The following is a 24,435-nucleotide window of genomic DNA, read 5'->3' as shown; positions in this document are numbered from 1 at the left end:
CACAATTGTAGGACGGAGGGCCATAAACATAATACAGAAAATCCTGATTGGTGGTTTGTGTGTGTGTGTGTGTGTGTGTGTGTCGCGCACGCACTTGAATGGAACTTCTGTACTACTCCTAATGTGACTGAAAAAACGTGGCCTCTAGTGTAAAAATTGAACTGCATTAAATTTCTTACGAAAAAAGCACTACTTATTTTTTTCTTGAAGACTAATACTTTGTGTGAAGAGAGCAAGAGCATACTGAAAATCTTACATGAAATGCAAGTGCTGTAACTTTGTAACTTCAGCAGTTGCCATGAACACTGCAGAGAATGGACATACTACAACGTAAATGCTCAAGACAAATTAAGATTGTAAATATTAGATCTTACGCCAAGTTCGATGTGATCAGACATATTGATTGATGTGTGAGAGTTTATGAGTTACCGATGTTTGGATCAGTCTTCATAATTCACGTAAACAGTTGAAACAATATAGGAGATTATCTTTGGAGATGTGTTCGTCATTCAGCATCTGGAAGTAGTGAGACACTCTCCTACAGCATCACCCTGCTGTGATACAAAGTCAAGAAGAATAAGTTTGAGCACAGCCGTGGTCAGAGTAGCCAAGACCATGAGGACAAAAACTAAAAGGTGACTGTATTGGAAGAAGAACAATTGAAGGTAACTTAGAGACCACATCCGCCATGCACGCACGCATGCACGCACGCACGCACGCACGCACACACACACATTTTTGGAATTATTTCAAAGAAATACTTGCTTGCCTGGGGGAACTCAGGAATCAGAACTTATATGAATGAGGACACACTGTGCGGTGCCCCACAAAGCTATCCAATTAAAACAAGGCAATAATATTCTACATAACAAGAAGAAAAGAAGATATTTTCACAACCACGAGATAAATAATCATGTTTGTCTTGAATAATTGAGACAATCACCGTGTGTGTTTACAAGGTGTTATTCAAATGACATGCACATACATATCAATTACAACAGAAGAGTTTGAGGCGGGTTTGTCAAAGAGTGATGACAGGTAGCAGCAGGCAGGCCAGATGACAATTGTTCAACTTGATGTGCCGACTATGGTGGTGTGAATCTCCACAGTATGTCACTTCAGTGGCTTATCACCAGAGTAGCAGCCACTCCCAACACTTTCTCAACACTACACACCAGCATCGCCTGTGCCGTTAACAGCAGCATCCCCAGTTCGCTGTTCTACGCATCAAGTAAGCTGTGGTTTTTTCAGTTTGGAATTTTTAAAATTTTTTTATTATTCTATTGTTGTGAGTACAGGAACCTGCAGGATTAGTTAGCCAGCATTTGTGAATGAAGAAACTTCTTGAACACTTAATTTAACTACTTAGTTCAGAATTTAATTAACAGTGTGTGCCTGTGCAGACTAAAAAATGATGGTGGAACCATCAGCATGGTTTGGGTTATTTATGAGACAGAACGGGGAGGCAATGGAGCAAAACAGTAAAGCGATTAATGTGAAATTAAAGAAAACATTAAGAAACTCACAGGGAGCCCTTACAGTATTTGGGGATGATATTCAAACAGAATTGGAAGCTACCATTATGGTTGAAGGCTGAAAAGTTAGAAGCTACCAATGACAAGTTGGCAGTGATTAAATCACAGACAGAAGCATTTGAAGAGGAATTAATGTCTACAGTTAACATACAGAGAGATAAAATTACTGTTATGAAGAGATAATTAAACTATTTGCCCAGCAAAGTAGAAATGGACATTAACACACAATATGATTTACTGAGGAGTGAAATACACAATAATTTGCAAGGAGTTCATAATAACGTACAAACCTTAGACAATGAATCTCATGTACACAGATATGGGTCACAATGATAGACCAGGGAAAAATATTAAATTAAACTTTGAGTCCCCAAGTAACCTTGAATGGTTTGGAAGAGAGACTACAGGAGATTTTACAACAAAAAGTGCAGGATACGTCTGAATCTACTAGCATGAAACCAATTCTCTGGGATATATTGCAGATCACATAAGATATTCAAAGTGAAGGGGAATAAATTTTTCTAAACAGTTTCCAAACCTCAAACCAGGTAAAGAGGGGAATCCCTACATTTTTTAAGGATGTTCTCTAGATCATTACCGAAAAGATAGGGAGACTCCACAAAGAATGTATTCTACAATTAGTTATTTAGTCAGTGATGACAGTTTTTTTTAATAAAAGATTTCCATCGCAGTTTCAACATAAAGAAAGAGACAAGTAAGCTCTTTCCACTGTTTTGTGGACTTTTTAAGGTGGTAGGAATACCACATCCTAAGGCACTGTTTCTGGCCGATAAAAGTTACAGTCCAGGTAAAAGGACTATGCAGTATGGTTAAGAAATATACACCCCCAGTAGAAATTTCACATTCTGCAAATTTGGTGAACTAATGCCTACCTGAAGTCCACTGGCTTTCATCTATAGTTTCTTCAAAGACATTCTGTTTCCTTACACTATCCTATATCCTGTACCTCTTATTATTCTATCTTATTTAACAACTAAATTGTATGATGTCATATGCTGCACATTAGGCATGTCACACGTTATGCGGGAAAATAATGAGGGAAAGCCTGCCCATGCAGTGCAACAGTTTGAAATATGTGCTAACATGAGCATAATTAGCATAAGATAGCAGCGTCATCGCTTGACAATTTAATTAAATGCATGAACAATAAAACAAGATCGTTCCAAAGTTTTAAATAGAAAGCAGGGGATACACAAGGAATGAGAGTAGTGGACATGAAAACTAGGCTATATTTAAGTAACAATGTTTAATCAGTATGAGATAACATAAATGATAGTTAATTACCCGGATATACAGGGTTAAGAAAAATTTGTGCACTCTGACTTCTCGGTGTGATTCCTCACATACTAGCAATACAAAAACATCCATCACAAGATTCTGTCCTGCACATATTTCTGGCAGTAAATGGGTGTTAAAAGATTGGCTGACAACACCATCTTCACATGTACCTCTGTCGGCATATAGGAGTAGTGGTATGCACTTGGTGCAGTGGTCAGTATTTTCAGTTAGTGTGCAGCAGGTGGAGGATTTGATTCTTGGTGCAGGCATATTTATTTTTATTTGCCAATTTTATTCTGTCATATAATACTGTAGCACACATCTCTTCTTAAGCCACACGTATCTGACATTTACATAGCACAGTGTCTTATAATGGTGAACATAACAAAAGCATGATCATACAAATTGGAAATAGGTTTCAAAATGAAATTTTAATTCTGCAGCAGTGTGTGTGTGCTGGTATGAAACTTCCTGGCAGATTAAAACTGTATGCTGAACCGAGACTCGAACTTGGGACCTTTGCCTTTTGTGGGCAAGTGCTCTACAGGCTGAGCTACCCAAGCACGACTCATGACCCGTCCTCAAAGCCTCAATTCTGCAAGTGTCACTCGCGAAAGGCAAAGGTCCCAAGTTCGAGTCTCGGTCTGGCACACAGTTTTGATCTGCCAGGAAGTTTTAGAAATAGGCTGTTGAAACAAACAACCTATCAAGGTCGTAGGACAGAATACCTACAAAAACAATATCAATTTTAAGATGCTGAAGATGGTTGTAAAGTTAAATAACTCAACATCTGCTAGTCATTTATATTACATGCAGTAATTCTGTTCACATGTAACACATTAGCAACCACTGACAATAATAATTTCCATATTAACAACCATGTGACATTTACAAAAGAATATGCTACTCTCAGAGCAGATGCTCAAAGCGACACCCACGCATTTCCAAACATTGTGCAACCCCCGCTGTATCATACAGCTCTGGGCTCTTCACAACATAGCTGCATCCACAGATACAGGAGCAGCATGAACACACACTATTGGTTCTTCCACATGTGTCGCTGGTGTAGAATACATATGCTCCTTCAAGTGTCCCCACAGAGAGAAATCCAGTGGATTTAGGTCAGGTGAATGTGGAGGCCATACAGCTGGACCTCTCCATCTGAGCCATTTTCCTGGAAATGTTCTGTCTAAATACTGTCACACATTAGTTCCAAAGTGTGGAGGTGCCCCTTCATGTTGGAACCGTAACTACTTCTGAACATGGAGTGGAGCATCTTCCAGTGTGCCAGGCAAGTAGTTTGAGAGGATTGCATGATACTTTCGTGCAGTCAGCTAGTCAGGGAACAAGTAGGACCCAAACTCCTCTGCCTCTCAACATTCCGGTCCAGATGTTGGTGCCAAAGTGGGTTAACGTCACATCAATGGTGGACATTGTGCATACTGAAGACACCCTCACGAGTGGGCACTGATTCATCTGACCACATTACAGTGTTTATGAAATCATCATCAGCTTTCTGTTGTTACTGGAACCAATCACAGAATGGCATCCGCAGACAGTGGTCTGCAGGATGCAGGTGTTTCATTAAAGAATAATGATAGGGTGCAGCCCATGCTTGTGCAGCATGTCAACGACCATGCATTGAGAGACACATGACTGCCTTGCTACGCTATGTGTATTTCACTAGGGTTCTTCATGTATGACCTCCAGAATAGCTCCCTCATTAGCTAGAGTACAGTGAGTCCATAGATGACCTCTGTCACGTTATGCTGGGAGTCAACCTGTCTCCCAAAGGTGAAGCTCCAGATGCCAAAAATATTTTTATCTGTATAACGTCGACCAGGACATCTAGCAGCATATGCACCAGCAGAAACACCAGCCTGGTTATCAGATGCACCAAGGACAAGAAGCATGTCCACATATGCCATACATCTGCCACACCATTTTAGAATAACATAAGCAGAAAATACGATATGTGTACGAACATACAGGCTACTGTCAAGGGTGCGTTACTCTACTAGCAATTAGTCCCTGTCTGATAAACTGCACATACGGTATAAACATGCCATCAGTCGCGGCGATGTTTTCCACCTAATGCACAGCACTTCTCTTACAGCTTTTTTCTGCATGATTCATCCCAATAAAGCTATCTGTGAAATGTTCATTTTCGAATTACACTGTTTCCCTAACAATAATGAACATTCTCGATATGTCCACTTTTCCATTGATGATGATAATCATAGTAATAGTAATAATAACACATGGAGATACTTACTAAATAGCCTATGCTTATCAGACTCAATGTTGAAAGGCATAATAAGTGGTTCCATGGTAATAACACATAGAAATGGTACCCGAATTTGCAAATTATTTGCGAAGCATATTGCTAGCCCTACTAGTGACTTAAGGTCCTAACAAACTGTAATGGACCTGAACGGGGTAAGAAAAGTAGCTGGTACTAATCAATGGGACCACTGGGGTAGAGTATATGAAAATAGGTTTGGAATCTAGTAGATGCAGTGGTGCAGAACAATTCACGTCCCTGTCATGCAAAATGTTTCTTAAAAAGCTGACCAATGAAAATGATTGTACTTCAGTTTCTGTGTTTGTAGTACGTAAGTGAATATGTTTTGTAGAAGACCCACTGTAATCACTTTATGATGATTAAGATGCCACGTACCTTACCATGTAGACTACATTAGCAAATAAAAACAAATTTGCCTTGACTCAGAACTGAACCCTTGACCTCCTGCATGCTAACCCAAAACACTATCCACTGCACCAACTGCACAGCACTACTTCTATATGCTGACAGATATAGTTACCGTACATGCGATTAGAGTGTTGCCAGATTGCAAATCTTTTATGTCCATTTACTGCCAGAAATATGTGCAGGATGAAATTCTGTGAGAGACATTTTTGTATTGTCAACATAAAATCCGTTGTCTTCAAAAAATGAAAATGGCAATTTCAATCATTGCTTTGTTAAGACTTGCAGAATTTTTAATGATACATTCAGTTGTATGTGTTGGCATGGATAATTTTAAACACAAACACAGTAGCAGAGCTAAATGATCCTGAGAAAAGGAAATGAATGTTGAACATCATTACCCAAAGTTATATGCTAACACATATGTGTTTTCGTATAGCAACGAACAAGTAAGTAAAAGCAATTTTGTATAGAGAGCATGTTTGGTGTGCTTTAAAACTGGGGTAAAGACATGCCAGAAGTGAAGGAAACCCTTCCTGTCAGGTTGTGAGAAATGAAACTGATGTACTGTACAGGCAGACTTTTTATATGGTGAAGTGCACCCTGTTCTAGGTTAGTGAGGGAGCTGAAATGGGTAGCCTCACCTATAGAGAGGTTGTTCTACACCTGAGGTCTGGTACGTTCAAGAAAGAAATGGCCTGGACCGCATTCTGTGTAGAGGAATCTGAGGATAGGGAATCCACATAGGGATAACTTAGACTGTTTTTGGTAGGGAATGAATAGGGGATACTTTCATCTGAAAGAAAGAATGGTTGTACAGCATCTACCCACAGAAAGGGTTGAACTCTATTGTTATGGTTGGAGAAGACGTGTTGAATGACAACTGGTCATTTTGTCGAAGGTGTATCCAAACCACTTGCGAGCAAACAAATTTACCATGGAAACAATGTGTGGTAATCTGCATTACATACATGTTGACATTTTCAAATCTTAGATTTGGATGGTTAAGGATGAAATTAAGTATACTGCTAATGCTATCTAACAATGTATTTCAATTTAAATGAAGAAAGTACATCCCACACTCTCATAAGCTGAAAGTACAATTAATGTTATGGAGTGGGTAACGACTCAGCATGGTTACTTAATAGAGACATCTTCTGTGCAAACTCTTCAAGATCAAATAAATAATCATGCATGAACATTTAAAGAAAACATTCCATATCTACATCTCCATATACATACATACTCCACAAGCCTCTGCACGGTGCATGGCAGAGGGTACGCTCTTCCACTACGAGTCATTTCCTTTCCTGTTACACAAATACAGTGAGGATAAATGAAACCGACAATAAATTGTAATATGATACCAGGAATGTTACATTTAATTGTAGATAGTGCATTAAAGGAGTTCTGCATGACATTTTTCGTCTCACTGGGAAATCTGTAGTATACCATGGGTTATTTGTGAGAATGACCTATGTTCCACTGATGACACACACACACACACACACACACACACACACACACACACACACACACAGAGAGAGAGAGAGAGAGAGAGAGAGAGAGAGAGAGAGAGAGAGAGAGAGAGAGAGAGACAAAAGATGGTCATGGCGGGGGGGGGGGGGGGGGGGGGCAACTGCGCACGCTGTGATCTGTGCAGATGTTGCGAAAGTAGTGATGTAGCAAAGTAAGGATAAAATAGGGTGTCCATTCGTCCCGTTTTTCCCAGGACAGTCCCGTTTTTTACCAAAATGTCCCGAAAGTTTTTTGGGGACGCTCAAATGTCCCGTTTTTTTTATGATTCCACTTGGCTAGAGTATTTTACGTTACTCGTTGTTTGACTTGCTATTAACTGCGCAATTATTTATGTTGGGAAGAGTGTGATGACTTTCAGCGTACTCCAAACATGTACCGAACTATCAAAAATCGCAAGTAATTTTAAATATTAAAGAATGGTGTTTACCATTTCTCACACCTTTTAGAGCATTTGACTGGGTTAATACTGAAAAGGAGCAGCTACAGTGGAATAATATTCAGGACTGTTATGTTTTTGTTAAAAGTATTGTACCAAATTTTCCTGTCGATGAAGACGAACTGTTCGATGAATTTTCGTGTGCACAGAACTTCATAAAAAGTGAAGAAGGAGACAAAGAAAGTGTTAGTGCAATGTGGTGTAAAATATTTGCTTATTTCAAAAGTAAAAACATTAACATGAAAAACATGATTCATTTGGTGTAGTTTTTTCTGGCAATTCCTGGGTCAAATGCTGCTGTGGAACGTGTGTTTTCGTTAGTGAACTCTCTGTGGTCAGATGAAAAAAACAGAATGAAAGTTTAAACAGTGAGGGCCTTGCTCATTGTCAAAACACATTTTAATGGTGTATTGTGTACTGACTTTTATGATACAGTTTCAAACGAAAATGCACTTCTTGATAAAGTACTTAAAAGTGAAAAGTACAGTGATAGTGTGGCAGAGTAATTGTAAAAAGTGATTTGGGAACATCTGAGTGCACGTTGTAAAGGTAAACTTGTATGTGTATTAAATTTAGTCAATACAATATTTAAGTCCCGTTTTTTTCCTTCATCGTCCCAGGTTTTTCCCTAATTTATTTTAAATGTCCCCTTTTTAATGAAAATGAAATGGACACCCTAGGATAAAAGGATAAGGCGATTTGTGGTGAGCATGATAGCACTTGGTGGACGTGGTAGTTTATGCCTTCATGCCACCTCTTGCAGATGTCACAAACACCTAAGAGAAAACTATACTACAACATAAATGCTTAAGATAAATTAAAATGGTAAATCTTAAGTCAAGTTTGATGTGCTCAGATGTACTGACTGATGTGTCTGACTTTATGAGTTATTGATATTTGGATCTGTCTTCATAACTGATGTAAATACTTGAAGCAATACAGAATATTATCATTGAGGTGATGTTCGTCATTCAGGAGCTGGAAATAGTTAAGACACTCTCTTACAGCCTCACAATGCCCGGAAATGAAGTCAAGAAGGATAAGTTTGAGCATGGCTGTGGTACAGAGTAGCCAGACCATGAGAATAAAAACTAAAAGATGACTGTACTGGAGGAAGAACAATTGAAGGGAAATTAGATCACATCTCACTGACACATTCGCCACGCAGTGTTCTCTGCTCACGGTGTTGCATCCAACTTTCCCCACGGGCATGTGCACACATGCCCACATATTTAAGTCATAGAGTGGCACACGGGACACCAGAATCTATGAATCCTAGGTTTATAATAGTGATGTCTGTATCATACAGGAGAAGATCTGAAATGTTCAGCAAAGAAGAAACTTGCAAAGGCAGGTCTAACAATAGAGTAAGTTCACTTTGCAATGCAAATGCGCTCTAAAGTCTGTGCCTTAGGAGCTAAGAACATGTCGACTCTAGCTGCCAATAGTTTTATTTGTGTTTTTATATAGTTACTAGTGACCCAGGCCGGCTCTGCACGGGTAGCATTAAGCATGTACGGCCAGACTTCATGACTGGTGTAACTATTTTGTTTGTGGGGAACTACGCACAGTTATGAATAAAATTCAGAGAACGACATTAAGTAATTGAATATATGACTTCCATACAACTTACCTGATGTAGGTTGTGTGCAGTAGGAAAGCTGTGCGAGGGCATGAATGTGTTCCATATTGAACTGGCACTTGGAACGGTCTCACATGGCAATGATAGGATCACATTGTAATGTAAGTAATACATTTACAACCAATGTAAATACTGTATGTGAATCATGGGTGTAACTGTGCGTGAGTGATTCATTATGAATTGAAATATGGCTGAGGTGACATGAATAAAACAAAAAAATAAGAAAATCAAACAATGTAAACTCCAGGCAGGAATATCAACAATGGAGACAGATTGCTATTTACCATAAAGAAGACACATTAAGTTGCAGACAGCACAATTAAAATACACTTAAATAAAGCTTTCGGTCACAGCCTTCGACAGTAAAAAAGACACTCACACTCACACCAGAAAGCACACCTCATGCATATAAGACTGCCAACTTACCATCTTGGGCCAAAATGCAACTATCACGTGTAATACGAGCAGCAGTCGGAAGGGGGAGAGGAAGGGGGAAGAGATAGTAGTGTACGAGTGGGAGAGAGACAAACACTGTCTGGTGGAGTGTGCAGGGACTAGAAAACACCAACAGGCACAGTGTCGGGAGGTTGTGGGGCAGGGAGGTCGGGAAATAAGTCACAATAAAGGAGGGCAGTGGGGAAAGACGGGTGAGTGTGACAGCAGAGGGTGGCAAATAAACAGAGTGGAAGATGAGAATGGGGAGGAGATGATAGAACGTCAGGAGGGGGTTTGGGGTGAAAACCGTTGGGTAGAGGGTGTGGGAACAGTATATTACTGCATGTTAATTATGGGTTGGTTAGTTTGGGATGTAAAGAGACCAAACTACAGGATCATCGGCACGTTTTTCGTCATGCAAACAAGTCTTACAGTAAAACAATTCCCAAAAGGAGCTGGGGAAGTAAAAAAGGTGTAAAACTAACAGGTAACCACAATGAAAGAGAAAACGAAAGAAATGAACCAAAAGGTGAAAATGTACACTAAAAGGAAATGTAGAGAAAGGTATAAAATCATAGAACTGGTGGCCTGGGCTGGCTGATCACAAGAATAAAAAAGGATGAGCCAGCCCTCTGCAACACATTAAAATCTCCAGCCTAAAAGACCAGGCAAGATGAACACACACAGGGGAAAGAAAAATGCCAAGGTAAACAAACAGTGTAGGTAGGCTGCTGGTAGGCTTAAAAGTCAACAACAGGCAAGCTAAAATTGGGCAGCCCAACAAGATGTGGATGACAGTCATATGGGAGCCACAGTAACACTGAGGTGGGTCTTCACAATGGAGGTAGTGACCATTTATTAGCCAAGTATGGCTGATGCAGAGCCAGCAAAGGGCAACAGAGGTCCTGCGAGTGGCTCGCATGTATGACCGCCACATATCCAGTGTCCTGGATAACACAGAGTTTATTTGATGTGCTGAGGGTGTGTCATTCAATATCCCAAATTGCAAAAACTTTATTGCGGAAGCATCGCTCAGAGATCAGTCTCTGGCATGCCGATCTCCAGAGTTGGTTCAGCGGTAGCCTGTTTGGCCAGGCTATTAGCACGTTCATTGCCCGGTATCCCGGCATGTCCTGGGGTTCAAATGAAGATCACTGAATGTCCACTGTTACTGGGGGTATAGAGAGACTCTTGGATAGTCATTACCAAATGATGTCCAGGGAAGCACTGGTCAAGAGCTTCTACGCTGCTTGAGTCACAACAGGTGACGAAGGACTCACCGGCGCAGGAGCGGATATGCTCAAGAACGCTATAGATGGCTATGAACTCTGCAGTGAAAACACTGCAGCCATCTGGCAAGGAGTGCTGTTCAGTATGTCCAACATGGTAAGCAAAGCCAACAAGACAGTCAAGCATTGATCCATCGGTGTGCACTTTTTCTGTGCCCTGGAACTCATTGAGAAAAGAGAAAAATTGACGGCGGTGGGTGTCTGGTGGAACTGAGCCTTTTGGGCCTTGTGATAGGTCCAGATGAAGCTGAGGCCGAGGCATGGACCATGGAGGTGTATGTAAGTGTTACCGCAGTCCACCTAGATTTCAAAATTCTTCTGCAGCATCACATCTCAAATGTTTCGATTCTCTTCCATTCCATTTTTCCCCAGTCAGTGTTTCACAACTATGCAATGCTGTGCTCCAAACATACATCAGAAATTTCTTCCTCACATTAAGACTTCTCTTGGCCAGGAATGCCCTTCTTGCCAGTACTAGTCTGCCTTTTACGTCCTCCATGCTCTGTCCGCCACGGGTTATTTTGCTGCCTAGGTAGCAGAAATCCTTAACTTCATCTACTTCCTGATCACCTATTTTGATGTTAAGTTTCTCGCTGTTCTCATTTCTGCTACTTCTCAGTAGTTTCATCGTTCTTCAGTTTACTCCCAATCCATATTCTGTACTCATTCTGTGTGTATACATGGACATGCAAAAAAAATTGTCGGATTTCCCGGTTGAAAATACACTTTCTCCCGGATGAATTACACTTTTTCCATGTTAAGTGACAATATACTACTTTTTCTCGGCACTGTAAAACTTATGAATCCTTCGAATGTTTATTATGGTTTTATACAATGACGTAGAATTTCCCGGCACTCCGGAAAATTAAACTCAGGGAGGGGGGATCACGTACATGTTGCTGCACATTTTCGTGTTACCAAGGTATAAATTCGAATTCCACCAAACACCGCATGTTACATTCCGAAGCATTGAAATCGAAATTGCGACATTTTGGGACGATCTTTAATGTGGAGCAACATGTACGCTGCACATTTTCGTGTTACGAAGGTATAAATTCGAATTTCACCAAAACACTGCATGTTACTTTCCGAAGCACTGAAATCGAAATTGCAACGCGCTTTTGTAAACCAGTCATAGCTCATGTCACGTGATCTCACCAGCTGATGATAGCACAGGGCACGTGATGTAGTCAACCAATAGCAAGATCACTCTTTAAGCAGCGCGAACACACAAATAAGAAAAGTTAATGGTTTAAATTAATATACATAGTGTTGCTACAAGAAAAGCAAAGCTTTCACATATAATAGTGGTCTGTAAGATTAATAAGCTGCAAAAGAAGCTAAGCTTCCACATATAATGTTTATCTTTTTTGCATGTGTTACACTTAAGGTACATCACACAAATGTGCCAGTAAAATTTTTAATAATGACGTAAATGTCTTATCTTCAGGAGTCGAATTCTTCTAGATGGTCGTCCTCAAAGAGTTGATTTTTAAATGAGGGTAAAACGCTCTGTGATTTTATAAATTCATTGTACACCTCGACAGTTCATCTTGCGTAAAAGGAAATTTACCTTGAAAGTAATGCTTTTCAAACCACCATTCGTAATATTTTCCCGTGACCTGTTAGAAATTGGTTCGTTTCAGCAGTTGCCAGAGAGCGACAGATAACAGGCGTCACTGCGCTTACGCAGCTACGATGACGCAGGAAGCCCATATGTTCGTACGTGTAAAATATTAAAAGATCTTTCATTATGTAATAAAAGAAACAGGACATCAGAGGATACTTCAAGAGCATCGGAATTTCGTGAACCATACTAAAATGCATAATTCGGCTTAAAGTGCACATTCGTATGTCCAGATTTGGACGTAAATTTTCTTAAGTACCGTACCAGTACTGTATTATCTCATGTTTGGTTCTTTATTACGGCATAATGCCATACGAGTTAGAAGATGGAAAACGTGCACTTGAAATGCAGTGAACAGTTGAAACTAGCCAACAGTGTGAAATTAAACACTTCGTTTCGACAGAAAAGATTAATAAAAGCCAAATCTCTTTAGCAAACCGGCAAAAATAACTTCATTGTTCTGCAAGGCGGTTAATGCTTGACTGTCAGAAAGGTGGAAATAAAACTTGAAACTAATAACATATTTTAGCCTTCCGTAATTATGTGAACGTATTTTAATTCATTTGATAGCTCACGGGCACAGAAATCTGTTTTGTTTTCATTTAATGTGAGAGCAATAAATGAAGAGGAAACAGCAAAATCACTACAACTCAGACTGCTCTGTGCATCAGCACCAGATCTACGATATTTCCGAACTGGGGCAATATTAGATAGTGACGCCCAGCCACACATCTGTAGCCAGAAGTTGGAGAAGGTACTCACTCATACGCGACTAAACTGCGCATGCACAAGAGCCCGCCCTCAACTGCTCAAACGAATCGAATGTAAACAGCTGTCATGTCACGCTCATCGGAGGCAATTAGTTGTTTGGAAGCATTGCATAGTCTTCCTAAAGCCTTTTACACACTTTGCTGTTGGCAGACGCTTGTATGAGCACTGTGTGGTTTGTTGTTGTATATGGCGCATTTCCTTTGCGACTTAAGTTTAATTTTCGTTTTTTTTTTTTTTTTTTTTTTTTTTTTTTTTTTTTTTTTTTTTTTGCTGCAGTATTATTCTACAGAAGCGGGATACAGTAATCTCCTTTGTTAGAGTATTGGTTCTTACCAGTCAAAATCACAAAAATTTAACTGAAAACTAAAACAATGAAAAATTCCCTGAATTATAAAACATTCCCGGGTTTTTCTTGGTTTTCTCCCGGATGAAAAAATTCCCAGGTTTTTTCTGGGTCGTATACACCCTGTCATTAGGCTGTTCATTCCATTCAGTACATCCTGTAATTCTTCTTCATTTTCACTGAGGATAGCAATGTCATCAGCGAATCTTATCATTGACATCCTTTCATTTTGAATTTTTAATTCCACTCCTGAACCTTTCTTTCATTTGTGTCACTGCTTCTTCGATGTATAGACTGAACTGTAGGGTTTTACACCCTTTTTAATCTGAGAACTTCATTCTTGGTCTTCCACTCTCATTGTTCCCTCTTGGCTCTTGTACATGCTGTCTTTCTTTGTATATTACCCCTATTCTTTACCGAATTTCAAACATATTGCACAGTTTGAAATGCTTTTTCCACGTTGACAAATCCTTTGAATGTGGTCTTAATTTTTCTTTAGTCTTGTTTCCATTATCAACTGCAATGTTAGAACTGCCTCCCTGGTGCCTTTACCTTTCCTAAAGCCAAACTGTTCATCACCTAACATAGCCTCAATTTTGTTTCTCATTCTTCTGTATATTATTCTTGTCAGCAACTTCACATTTCAGTTGTTGTAGCACCATTGAAAGGTGTAAACTGGTAGGGCCTTTAACATGTATGTTACATTCTTTTGAATGTTCTCCTGAGTTATAAAATGACAGCCTTTTATGACTTTTTAAATTTTGGGAAAAGAAAAATGTCACAAGGACTCAGATCAGGTGAATAGGGAAGCTGTGGAAAAACAGGAATGCCCGTTGAGGTCAAAACATTTATGACGGAAGTAAGTTTAACAGGTGATCCATCATCCTTATTGTTAAACGTCGGTCTGATCTCACAAGAGCATGCAAATGTACAACATTTTCATCAGTTTTTAAAGTTGAAGGTCTCCCTGAGAAAGGCTAATCTTCAACATGTTCCTGGCTTGCAAAAATGATTCGTGCCAGTGAAAAACTTGTGCTCTTGATGAAGAATGTTCCCCACAGGCCTGATTCAACAAAGTCACACTCATGGATTCCTCAAGTTTATCGCAAAACTTGATGGCATAATGTTACTTTAAATGTCACAGTTCCATTTTCTTGACACACAACAAATCACCGATGGTGCTCTGAAAACTCGTGTTTCCACAAACATCACAGCACTTCTACTTTCGTAAAAGTAACACATGACCTGAAGCTTGCTATAGGAGGACAATACACAATTATCATGTGCTTCTTAGAGTGTAATAAAGCATTTGACACTAATGATTTCCAAATTTTATTTTCCAAACTTAGCAGCCTAAATTTCTCTCCAAATGCAGGGGAATGGTTTTGCTCCTACACGACCTCTTGCAAAAAGTGTATCATGTCCGATACCATAAAGTCACAATAAATACCTGTAATATCTAGTGCCCTCCAGTGTTTGCTATTAGGTCCTCACTCTTTCCACTGTATGCCTAAGATGTGTGATCAGTTTTGTCTCATTGTCAATACCAGATGTATGCTGGTGCCCTCCAGTTGTACCTAAATGCACAACAAACTTGAAGTCATCTGAGAATTCAGTGGTAATCTGTGTGCATTAACAAAATGGGCACAGAATAAAGGCTTGAAGCTCAACACATCTAAAATCCAACTGACTGTGGTTGATCATTGTAGGCTCATTAGCCCGAAATATAAGGAATTGCTACCATCATTAACCTAGATGGGACAAATATCAACTTCTCAGCAATGAGTCTAGAAGTAATAAAAGATGAAAAGCTAAATTTCGCTGATCACATAGCTGCAATGTGCAGTAAGGTATCAGCATCTTTGCACACCACAGAAAAATATAAAAAGCTCTTCCCTTTTGGCCTGAAAAATGGACTTGCACATATTGCTTATACTTCTAATTGTTGATTACAGTGATGTTATCCTGTAAGGATTTTCTTAGGAAAGCTCACAATGCCTGGAACTGGTGCTGAATGCCTGCATTCAATATTCTTTCATTATATTTCAACATCTTATGCTCAGCAATCCCTGTTACATGCAGACTTAAACTATCCCTCATATCTCTTCTCAAACTTGATGCTCTTGTCTGAACAGCATAGCAGAAATACTCTTTCCCATCAGAGCAGAATCCTTTCCGTCCTACTCCATCACTCGGCAATTTTTTCAGGGTCCTTTTCAATAGTAGTAATCCAACTCTGGAATGACCTCCCTCAAAGAAGTGAGTAAAAGTTCCATGAGTAAAAGTTCCAGCTTCAATGACGTATCTACTGAGGCAACAATAATACCTACATTTGTCCCTGTGCACACTCATTACCCTATTACATCCTCTTTTCCAACCAGATCTCTCATTTCGCAATGCCTTTAGCCGGCCCAGTCTACCTAAATTTCTCTCCCTCCAAACTCAACTATGTCAGGCATTATGATAATGGCAATTTTTTTTATTTGCCACTATCATAATTGTTACCATCTTCATCTTCACCACCACCACCACCACCACCAGTAGTAGTAGCAGTACTGCTAGGATTAACATTATTAGTTTTAAGTCTGTAATATTTTTTCACAGTGTCGTTATATACATTTAAATCATTTTTAATCCTGCTAATACTATTTTATTACTTCTAGTCAAATTAAAATTGTTATTCTTGGATAACTAAGTTGCGAAAAATATTGTACACATGAAACCCTGGTCCAATGTAAGAGAGGACCTGAAGGCCCTAATCTGATCAGGTTAAATTTATACATAAATAATTTTTCTGGGGCCCAAAGGCTTTATTTTCTCTGCCTATCTGAGAAGACTCAAACTTTCGTTCCTTTTAGCATATGTCACTTCACAGTTCCTAAACATTCAGACTAACTAACTAACTGACTAACTAACTAACTAACTAACTAACTAACTACCTTTAAAAGAAATTACATTGCCACAACTACACTGAAGTTCTGAAGCAACAAAACTGGAGTTTCGTTGAAGAGTTGTTGTTCTAACAAGCAAATGAGTTTTACTGTTATTGGTATATACCCTATTGTAATTAGGAAAATAGAATACAAGGGCTTAAGGAAGGACAATAATTTCACCTTTCACTGACTGCTTAATTTTAGTCCTGCAATTGGAATTTCAAGCTTATGCCATTTTCAAGGGTAAGATTTTGTTCCTACACATAGGTATATAAAATGACAGTCAAAAGCAAAATGTCAAGAAGTAAGATTTTGTTCCTACACATATGTACATAGAATATAATAGAGGGAAACATTCCACGTGGGGTAAATATATCTAAAAACAAAGATGATGTGACTTACCAAACAAAAGCGCTGGCACGTCGATAGACACACAAACAAACACAAACATACACACAAAATTCAAGCTTTCGCAACAAACGGTTGCTTCATCAGGAAAGAGGGAAGGAGAGGGAAAGACGAAAGGATGTGGGTTTTAAGGGAGAGGGTAAGGAGTCATTCCAATCCCGGGAGCGGAAAGACTTACCTTAGGGGGAAAAATGGACAGGTATACACTCGCGCACACACACACACACACACACACACACACACACACACACACACACACACACACACACATATCCATCCGCACATACACAGACACAAGCAGACATTTGTAAAGGCAAAGAGTTTGGCCCAAACTCTTTTACCTGTCCTTTTTTCCCCCCTAAGGTAAGTCTTTTTGCTCCCAGGATTGGAATGACTCCTTACCCTCTCCCTTAAAACCCACATCCTTTCGTCTTTCCCTCTTTACTGATGAAGCAACCGTTTGTTGCGAAAGCTTGAATTTTGTGTGTATGTTTGTGTGTCTATCGACCTGCCAGCACTTTTGTTTGGTAAGTCTCATCATATTTGTTTTTAGATATATGTACATAGAATGATAGTCAAAGGCAAAAAGTCAAAAAGTTCTACATGACTGTGAACCCTATTCAGGAAAAGATAATTTGAAACACAAAGGATTTTGTTAAACAGACTCACTATAGTATAGCAAGTGAGATGTAGAATGAGCAATGACATCAGCATACACAGTAGCCTTGTGCTGATTTCTTGGGGTGGGGGGAAGGAGCTGGTTCCGACCTACGACGACTGGCTCTGAGTCCACTCACTCATCCGAATCCATTTGAAAAAGATCCAACACGAAAGTGCCTAAAAGTTTACAAAATTCAAGGCTTATGTAGACTACCATGTTCACTTCAAAGTAATTAAATCACACGATGCTGATGCTACGGGTATATACATGCACACAATGTGATTGGAGCCCATAGAGTTGACAAGGAAGCTGGATTATTTATGAACACAAAGCATTTTAAGAAGAAGTTGTAACTGAAATAAACAAGTCTTTACAAAAGTACAACTGTCTGGAACATCCATTTTCAATGCTTTTCGCAAGAGCTGAAGGCTATTGGTGACAAACTGCAGCTTACCAAACACCAAGCTTTTTTGTTAGCAAACTCTTTATTCCCTACATCCATATCTTACATTCCCTTAAATGTATTTTCATAACTGTATCCAACTGAAATGAGAGGAAATGTAGGAAAACAAATGTTAATGTAAAAAGATTCAGGCCTGTTAAACTGTTCTAGTGAGATTAGAACACCCCTCTCCCCCCCCCCTCCCTCCCACCACCACCACCACCACCACCACCACCACCACCACCACCACCACCACCACCACCACCAAAATAACCAAAGCTTAGTTCCTACTAATATACTGGTGTGAATACCTTCTCTGTTTCTCGATAATTATTAAACTTTGTAAAATAAATTAAATTAGGATTTGAAAATTTATGATTACTATAGTAATTTTCATTTCAACATTTAAATGTTCAACACACTGACATTTTCAATTTATGGTCGCTGACACAGAGAGCCTAAGAAATAAAAACATGTAAATAAATGCACTCATGTTCACAAAAAAACAGAACACCGTGAATGACTAGAGATAAGATGTTAATATTCATAGGTAATGTACATTAGTACGCTCTGCAGAAATGATTAGCATTTCCGTCACCACAGTTCATCATATATCCAGTTGCCTAGGAGGCACAGGGTCTGCCATAGGCCCTGATAACTTGTTCCGTGTATGACACCATCGATGCAGGTAAGGTGTGAATAGCAACCTGTGGCATAGCCATCTACGCTGCATTCACCTGGTTACAAAGTTCATCTGATGTGGTTGGCATTGGGTCACAGCGCTGCACCATATGCCACGTTTTTGATTGGTGATGAGTCTGGTGACCCGGCAGACCAGGGCGAAAGGCTGACATCCTGTGACATCAAGAAGGCATTTGTCTATGCAGCAACATGGAGTTGTGCATTGTCTTTCTAAAAAATGGCATCTGGGGTGTTGTGCAGAAAGGGTGTGGCCGTGGATCACAGGACATCATTTACGCAAGTCGGACTGATCATCTGCCAACTGTGATTTGTGGTTGTACCCAATGGCACAACACGCCATAGGACCGTAAGTTTGCACTGTATGTCTCGTGCGAATGCAGTCACTGTGATGCCGCTCTCTCTGTCTGCGGTGAACCAAAATGTGGCCATCAATTGCAAACAAACAAAACCTGGATCCAACTGAAAACACTTACTGATGCCATTCCTGTCCCCAGTGACATTGCTCCATAAACCATTGCCGTCTAGCATGTTTCTGCATATTTGTCAAAGGTAGGCAGAGAAGTGGATGATGCACACATAACTTATGCTATTATTAAGGGTGACAGACTTTCACCCCTGGTTGTGTATGACATGTTCTACTGCTGCACCAGATCTGTCCTGAAATGCCATTCAATTGAGGATTAAATCTTCTCATGGGAGGAGTTCTACGGCCTTCTATGAACCATTCTGCGCACAACCTTTGCACTCCTGAAACACTTCCCCCACGCAAGCAGCAATTTCCTGGATGGATGCATCACATTCTCTCATGCCAATAATGCACCCTATTTCAGACTCACTAATCTGATGGTATGGTTTGTGCATACATCTGTGAGGCATTCTGCATGTCTGCTCAAGTCACATTGATCCATTACCTTTGCTTTTTAGCAACAACTAGAGCCACAGGCACATTTTTCTGATATGTGGTGTTGCACGGCAATATCGATGTTACCTTGAACCTGCAGGCCGGCGTGGTTCACATTCCAATCGTTTCTGCAGAACTTACTAATTTTTTATACTTTCATTAAACACAGACTCTTGGAAATTCAATATATTAAGTATTGTTTTTAAACTGCCTACAAAGTTCCTAACTCTTTAGTGTAGTTTTCACTATTCTCTACCACCCTTACACAACTTGCCTTCATTTCTTCCAGTATTATTGAAAATTACTCAAAACATACCTAGTAACAGAAATTTTGCTTGTATCACACTCGAAACAGTTGAAATGTATAATATACTTCATGTCCGTTCCTCACCTATTTCTTCCCAGATGGCAGCAGTACGGTCAAAAGAACATGTTGCCAACACTTGGCCAAATTCTGGATGAGCCCATGTTACTTTCCACACTGATCCACTATGTGCCTTCCAGCTAGCAGTCATCTGCCATTTACCATGTTCGTCTTGATCCCATACCTAAACAATTCGAAGAACAAATGTAAACAACATCCAGCTCACAAAGAAATCATAAATGAGAAGTACAATGAAAACGTTTTCTGCTACTTGTATTACAAATTCTATAATTTAAATTATGGGATAATGACAATATTATGAAAAGGCCTCTCTCTCTCTCTCTCTCTCTCTCTCTCTCTCTCTCTCTCTCTCTCTCTCACACACACACACACACACACACACAAAATAACAGTCTCTGGCTACCAGGTCTAATTTAATATCAGAATAAATAGAAGCTCTCTTGCATAATGGTACTGAACCTACATCCCTTAGTACTTGTTTGGTTTGGCCCCGCTGCCAGATTTTGAAGATATGCTATAAAGTTCTAGCTTACATGCTAAACAAAATATTTTGTGCAGTAATCCTGAGATTCAGATTTCCTTCCTGAAGATCAAATGTAACAGACATCGAACCCAACAACCCTAGAACAAACAAACAAACACACACACACACACACACACACACACACACACACGACGACTAATACTTGTGCACCGATAGGGTAATAACACACACATCCCTGAGAACGCTAAGTACTCTAATATAAAGGTCATATTGCTCTTTGAATGACTGAACCAAGTCCTATAGGAAGCATTCAGTGGGATATGTCCATGTAGAGCTTGGAAATTCACTCAGAAGTGAGGGGTGTTCACACACATGGATGTTACTAACGCATCGCAACCAGTCAATCACATCATGATCTGCATCTGAAGGTTTGTAAAAGAGACCGTTTCCATGGTTATTTGCTGCGTGTGTCGGATTCACTACAGCAGGGGATTTATGTGCAAGGATAAACTTACAATTACAGTGCTGTTCAGATCAGCTACATTAGATGTTGCTGTTTGAAAAGTCAGACATCAACAGTTTAAGTGCTTTTGCTGTTACTGAACTAACATTATACACACACCTACAAGATTATGTGTATAATAATGAGTAAGTAAATAGCAAAAACCAAATCAAACAAAGTCAATTTTTCGTTCACAAAAATAAAAGTATAATTAGGCTACTTCTTTAGTTTTAATCTACAGGTTGTGGTCAGAGTCCACATCTGCTCCTGGAAAAGTCTTACAATTTAAAACCCGGTTCCTAAATCTCTGTCTTACCATTATATAATCTACCTGAAACCTGTCAGTATCTCCAGGCTTTTTCCATGTATACAGCCTTCTTCCCCCCCAAGAACCATGGACTTTGCCATTGGTGTGGAGGCTTGCGTGCTTCAGCGATACAGATAGCCGTACCGCAGATGCAACCACAATGGAGGGGTATCTGTTGAGAGGCCAGACAAACGTGTGGTCCCTGAAGAGGGGCAGCAGCCTTTTCAGTAGTTGCAGGGGCAACAGTCTGGATGATTGACTGATCTGGCCTTGTAACACTAACCAAAACAGCCTTGCTGTGCTCGTACTGCGAACGGCTGAAAGCAAGGGGAAACTACAGCCGTAATTTTTCCCGAGGGCATGCAGCTTTACTGTATGGTTAAATGATGATGGCGTCCTCTTGGGTAAAATATTCCGGAGGTAAAATAGTCCCCCATTCGGATCTCCGGGCGGGGACTTCTCAGGAGAACATCGTTATCAAGAGAAAGAAAACTGGCGTTCTATGGATCGGAGTGTAAAATGTCAGATCACTTAATCGAGCAGGTAGGTTAGCAAATTTAAAGAGGGAAATGGATAGGTTAAAGTTAGATATAGTAGGAATTAGTGAAGTTCGGTGGCAGGAGGAACAAGACTTTTGGTCAGGCGAATACAGGGTTTTAAATACAAAGTCAAATAGGGGTAATGCCTGAGTAGGTTTAATAATGAATAAAAAAAAAAATAGGAGTGCAGGTAAGCTACTACAAACAGCATAGTGAACGCATTATTGTGGCCAAGATAGATACAAAGCCCACACCTACTACAGTAGTACAAGTTTGTATGCCAACTAGCTCTGCAGATGACGAAGAAATTGAAGAAATGTATGATGAAATAAAAGAAATTATTCAGATAGTGAAGGGAGACGAAAATTTAATAGTCATGGGTGACTGGAATTCGGTAGTAGGAAAAGGGAGAGAAGGAAACGTAGTAGGAGAATATGGATTGGGGCTAAGAAATGAAAGAGGAAGCCACCTGGTAGAATTTTGCACAGAGCACAACTTAATCATAGCTAACACTTGGATCAAGAATCATAAAAGAAGGTTGTATACATGGAAGAAGCCTGGAGATACTGACAGGTTTCAGATAGATTATATAATGGTAAGACAGAGATTTAGGGACCAGTTTTTAAATTGTAAGACATTTCCAGGGGCAGATGTGGACTCAGACCACAATCTATTAGTTATCAACTGTAGATTAAAACTGAAGAAACTGCAAAAAGGTGGGAATTTAAGGAGATGGGACCTGGATAAACTGACTAAACCAGAGGTAGTATAGAGTTTCAGGGAGAGCATAAGGGAACAATTGACAGGAATGGGGGAAAGAAATACAGTAGAAGAAGAATGGGTAGCTTTGAGGGATGAAGTAGTGAAGGCAGCAGAGGATCAAGTAGGTAAAAAGACGAGGGCTAATAGAAATCCTTGGGTAACAGAAGATACATTGAATTTAATTGATCAAAGGAGAAAATATAAAAATACTGTAAATGAAGCAGGCAAAAAGGAATACAAACGTCTCAAAAACAAGATCAACAGGAAGTGCAAAATGGCTAATCAGGGATGGCTAGAGAACAAATGTAAGGATGTGGAGGCTTATCTCACGAGGGGTAAAATAGATACTGCCTACAGGAAAATTAAAGACCTTTGGAGAAAAAAGAACCACTTGCATGAATATCAAGAGCTCAAATGGAAACCCAGTTCTAAGCAAAGAAGGGAAAGCAGAAAGGTGGATGGAGTATATAGAGGGGCTATACAAGAGTGATGTTCTGAGGACAATATTTTAGAAATGGGAGAGAATGTAGATGAATATGAAATGGGAGATACGATACTGCGTGAAGAGTTTGACAGAGCACTGAAAGACCTAAGCCGAAACAAGGCCCTAGGAGTAGACAACATTCCAATAGAACTACTGACAGCCTTGAGAGAGCCAGGCCTAACAAAACTCTACCATCTGGTGAGCAAGATATGAGACAGACGAAATACCCTCAGACTTCAAGAAGAATATAATAATTCCAATCCCAAAGAAAGCAGGTGATGACAGATGTGAAAATTACTGAACTATTAGTTTAATATGCCACTGCTGCAAAATACTAACACGAATTCTTTACAAACGAATGGAAAAACTGGTAGAAGTCGACCTCAAGGAAGATCAGTTTGGATTCCGTAGAAATGTTGGAACACATGAGGCAATACTGACCCTACAACTTATCTTAGAAAGTAGATTAAGGAAAGGCAAACCTACGTTTCTGGCATTTGTAGACGCAGAGAAAGCTTTTGACAATGTTGATTGGAATACTCTCTTTCAAATTCTGAAGGTGGCAGGGGTAAAATACAGGGAGCGAAAGGCTATTTACAATTTGTACAGAAACCAGATGGCAGTTATAACAGTCGAGGGTCATAAAAGGGAAGCAGTGGTTGGGAAGGGAGTGAGACAGGGTTGTAGCCTCTCCCCGATGTTACTCAATCTGTATATTGAGCAAGCAGTAAAGGAAACAAAAGAAAAATTTGGAGTAGGAATTAAAATCCATGGAGAAGAAATAAAAACTTTGAGGTTCACCGATGACATTGTAATTCTGTCAAAGACAGCGAAGGACCTGGAAGAGCAGCTGAACAGAATGGACATGGTCTTGAAAGGAGGATATAAGATGGACATCAACAAAAGCAAAACGAGAATAATGGAATGTAGTCTAATTAAATTGGGTGATGCTGAGGGAATCAGATTAGGAAATGAGACTCTTAAAGTAGTAAATGCGTTTAGCTATTTGGTGAGCAAAGAAACTGATGATGGCCGAAGTAGAGAGGATGTAAAATGTAGACTGGCAATGGCAAGGAAAGTGTTTCTGAAAAAGAGAAATTTGTTAACATCGAGTATAGATTTAAGTGTCAGGAAGTCGTTTCTGAAAGTATTTGTGTGGAGTGTAGCCATGTATGGAAGCGAAACATGGACAATAAATAGTTTAGACAAGAAGAGAATAGAAGCTTTCGAGATGTGGTGATACAGAAGAATGCTGAAGATTAGATGGGTAGATCATATAACTAATGAGTAGGTATTGAA

At 39.7% G+C, this 24,435-nt stretch overlaps 1 protein-coding gene across 2 annotated transcripts in view; it reads right to left on the bottom strand.

The window, feature by feature from the left end:
• Positions 1–24,435, bottom strand: part of LOC126262293 (nucleoporin SEH1) — a 150,464-nt gene that overhangs the window by 81,935 nt on the left and 44,094 nt on the right. For both annotated transcript variants that reach the window (XM_049958820.1, XM_049958821.1), the window contains exon 2: positions 20,065–20,221. In XM_049958820.1, the coding sequence (XP_049814777.1) occupies positions 20,065–20,221 (157 nt within the window). The remainder of the gene's footprint in view (positions 1–20,064; positions 20,222–24,435) is intronic.

The sequence above is a fragment of the Schistocerca nitens genome, chromosome 6 (genome assembly GCF_023898315.1).
Source record: "Schistocerca nitens isolate TAMUIC-IGC-003100 chromosome 6, iqSchNite1.1, whole genome shotgun sequence".
Classification (NCBI taxonomy): Eukaryota; Metazoa; Arthropoda; class Insecta; order Orthoptera; family Acrididae; genus Schistocerca; species Schistocerca nitens.
Note: the sequence above shows the minus strand (reverse complement) of the source record. Positions and strands in the feature narration are given on the sequence as shown.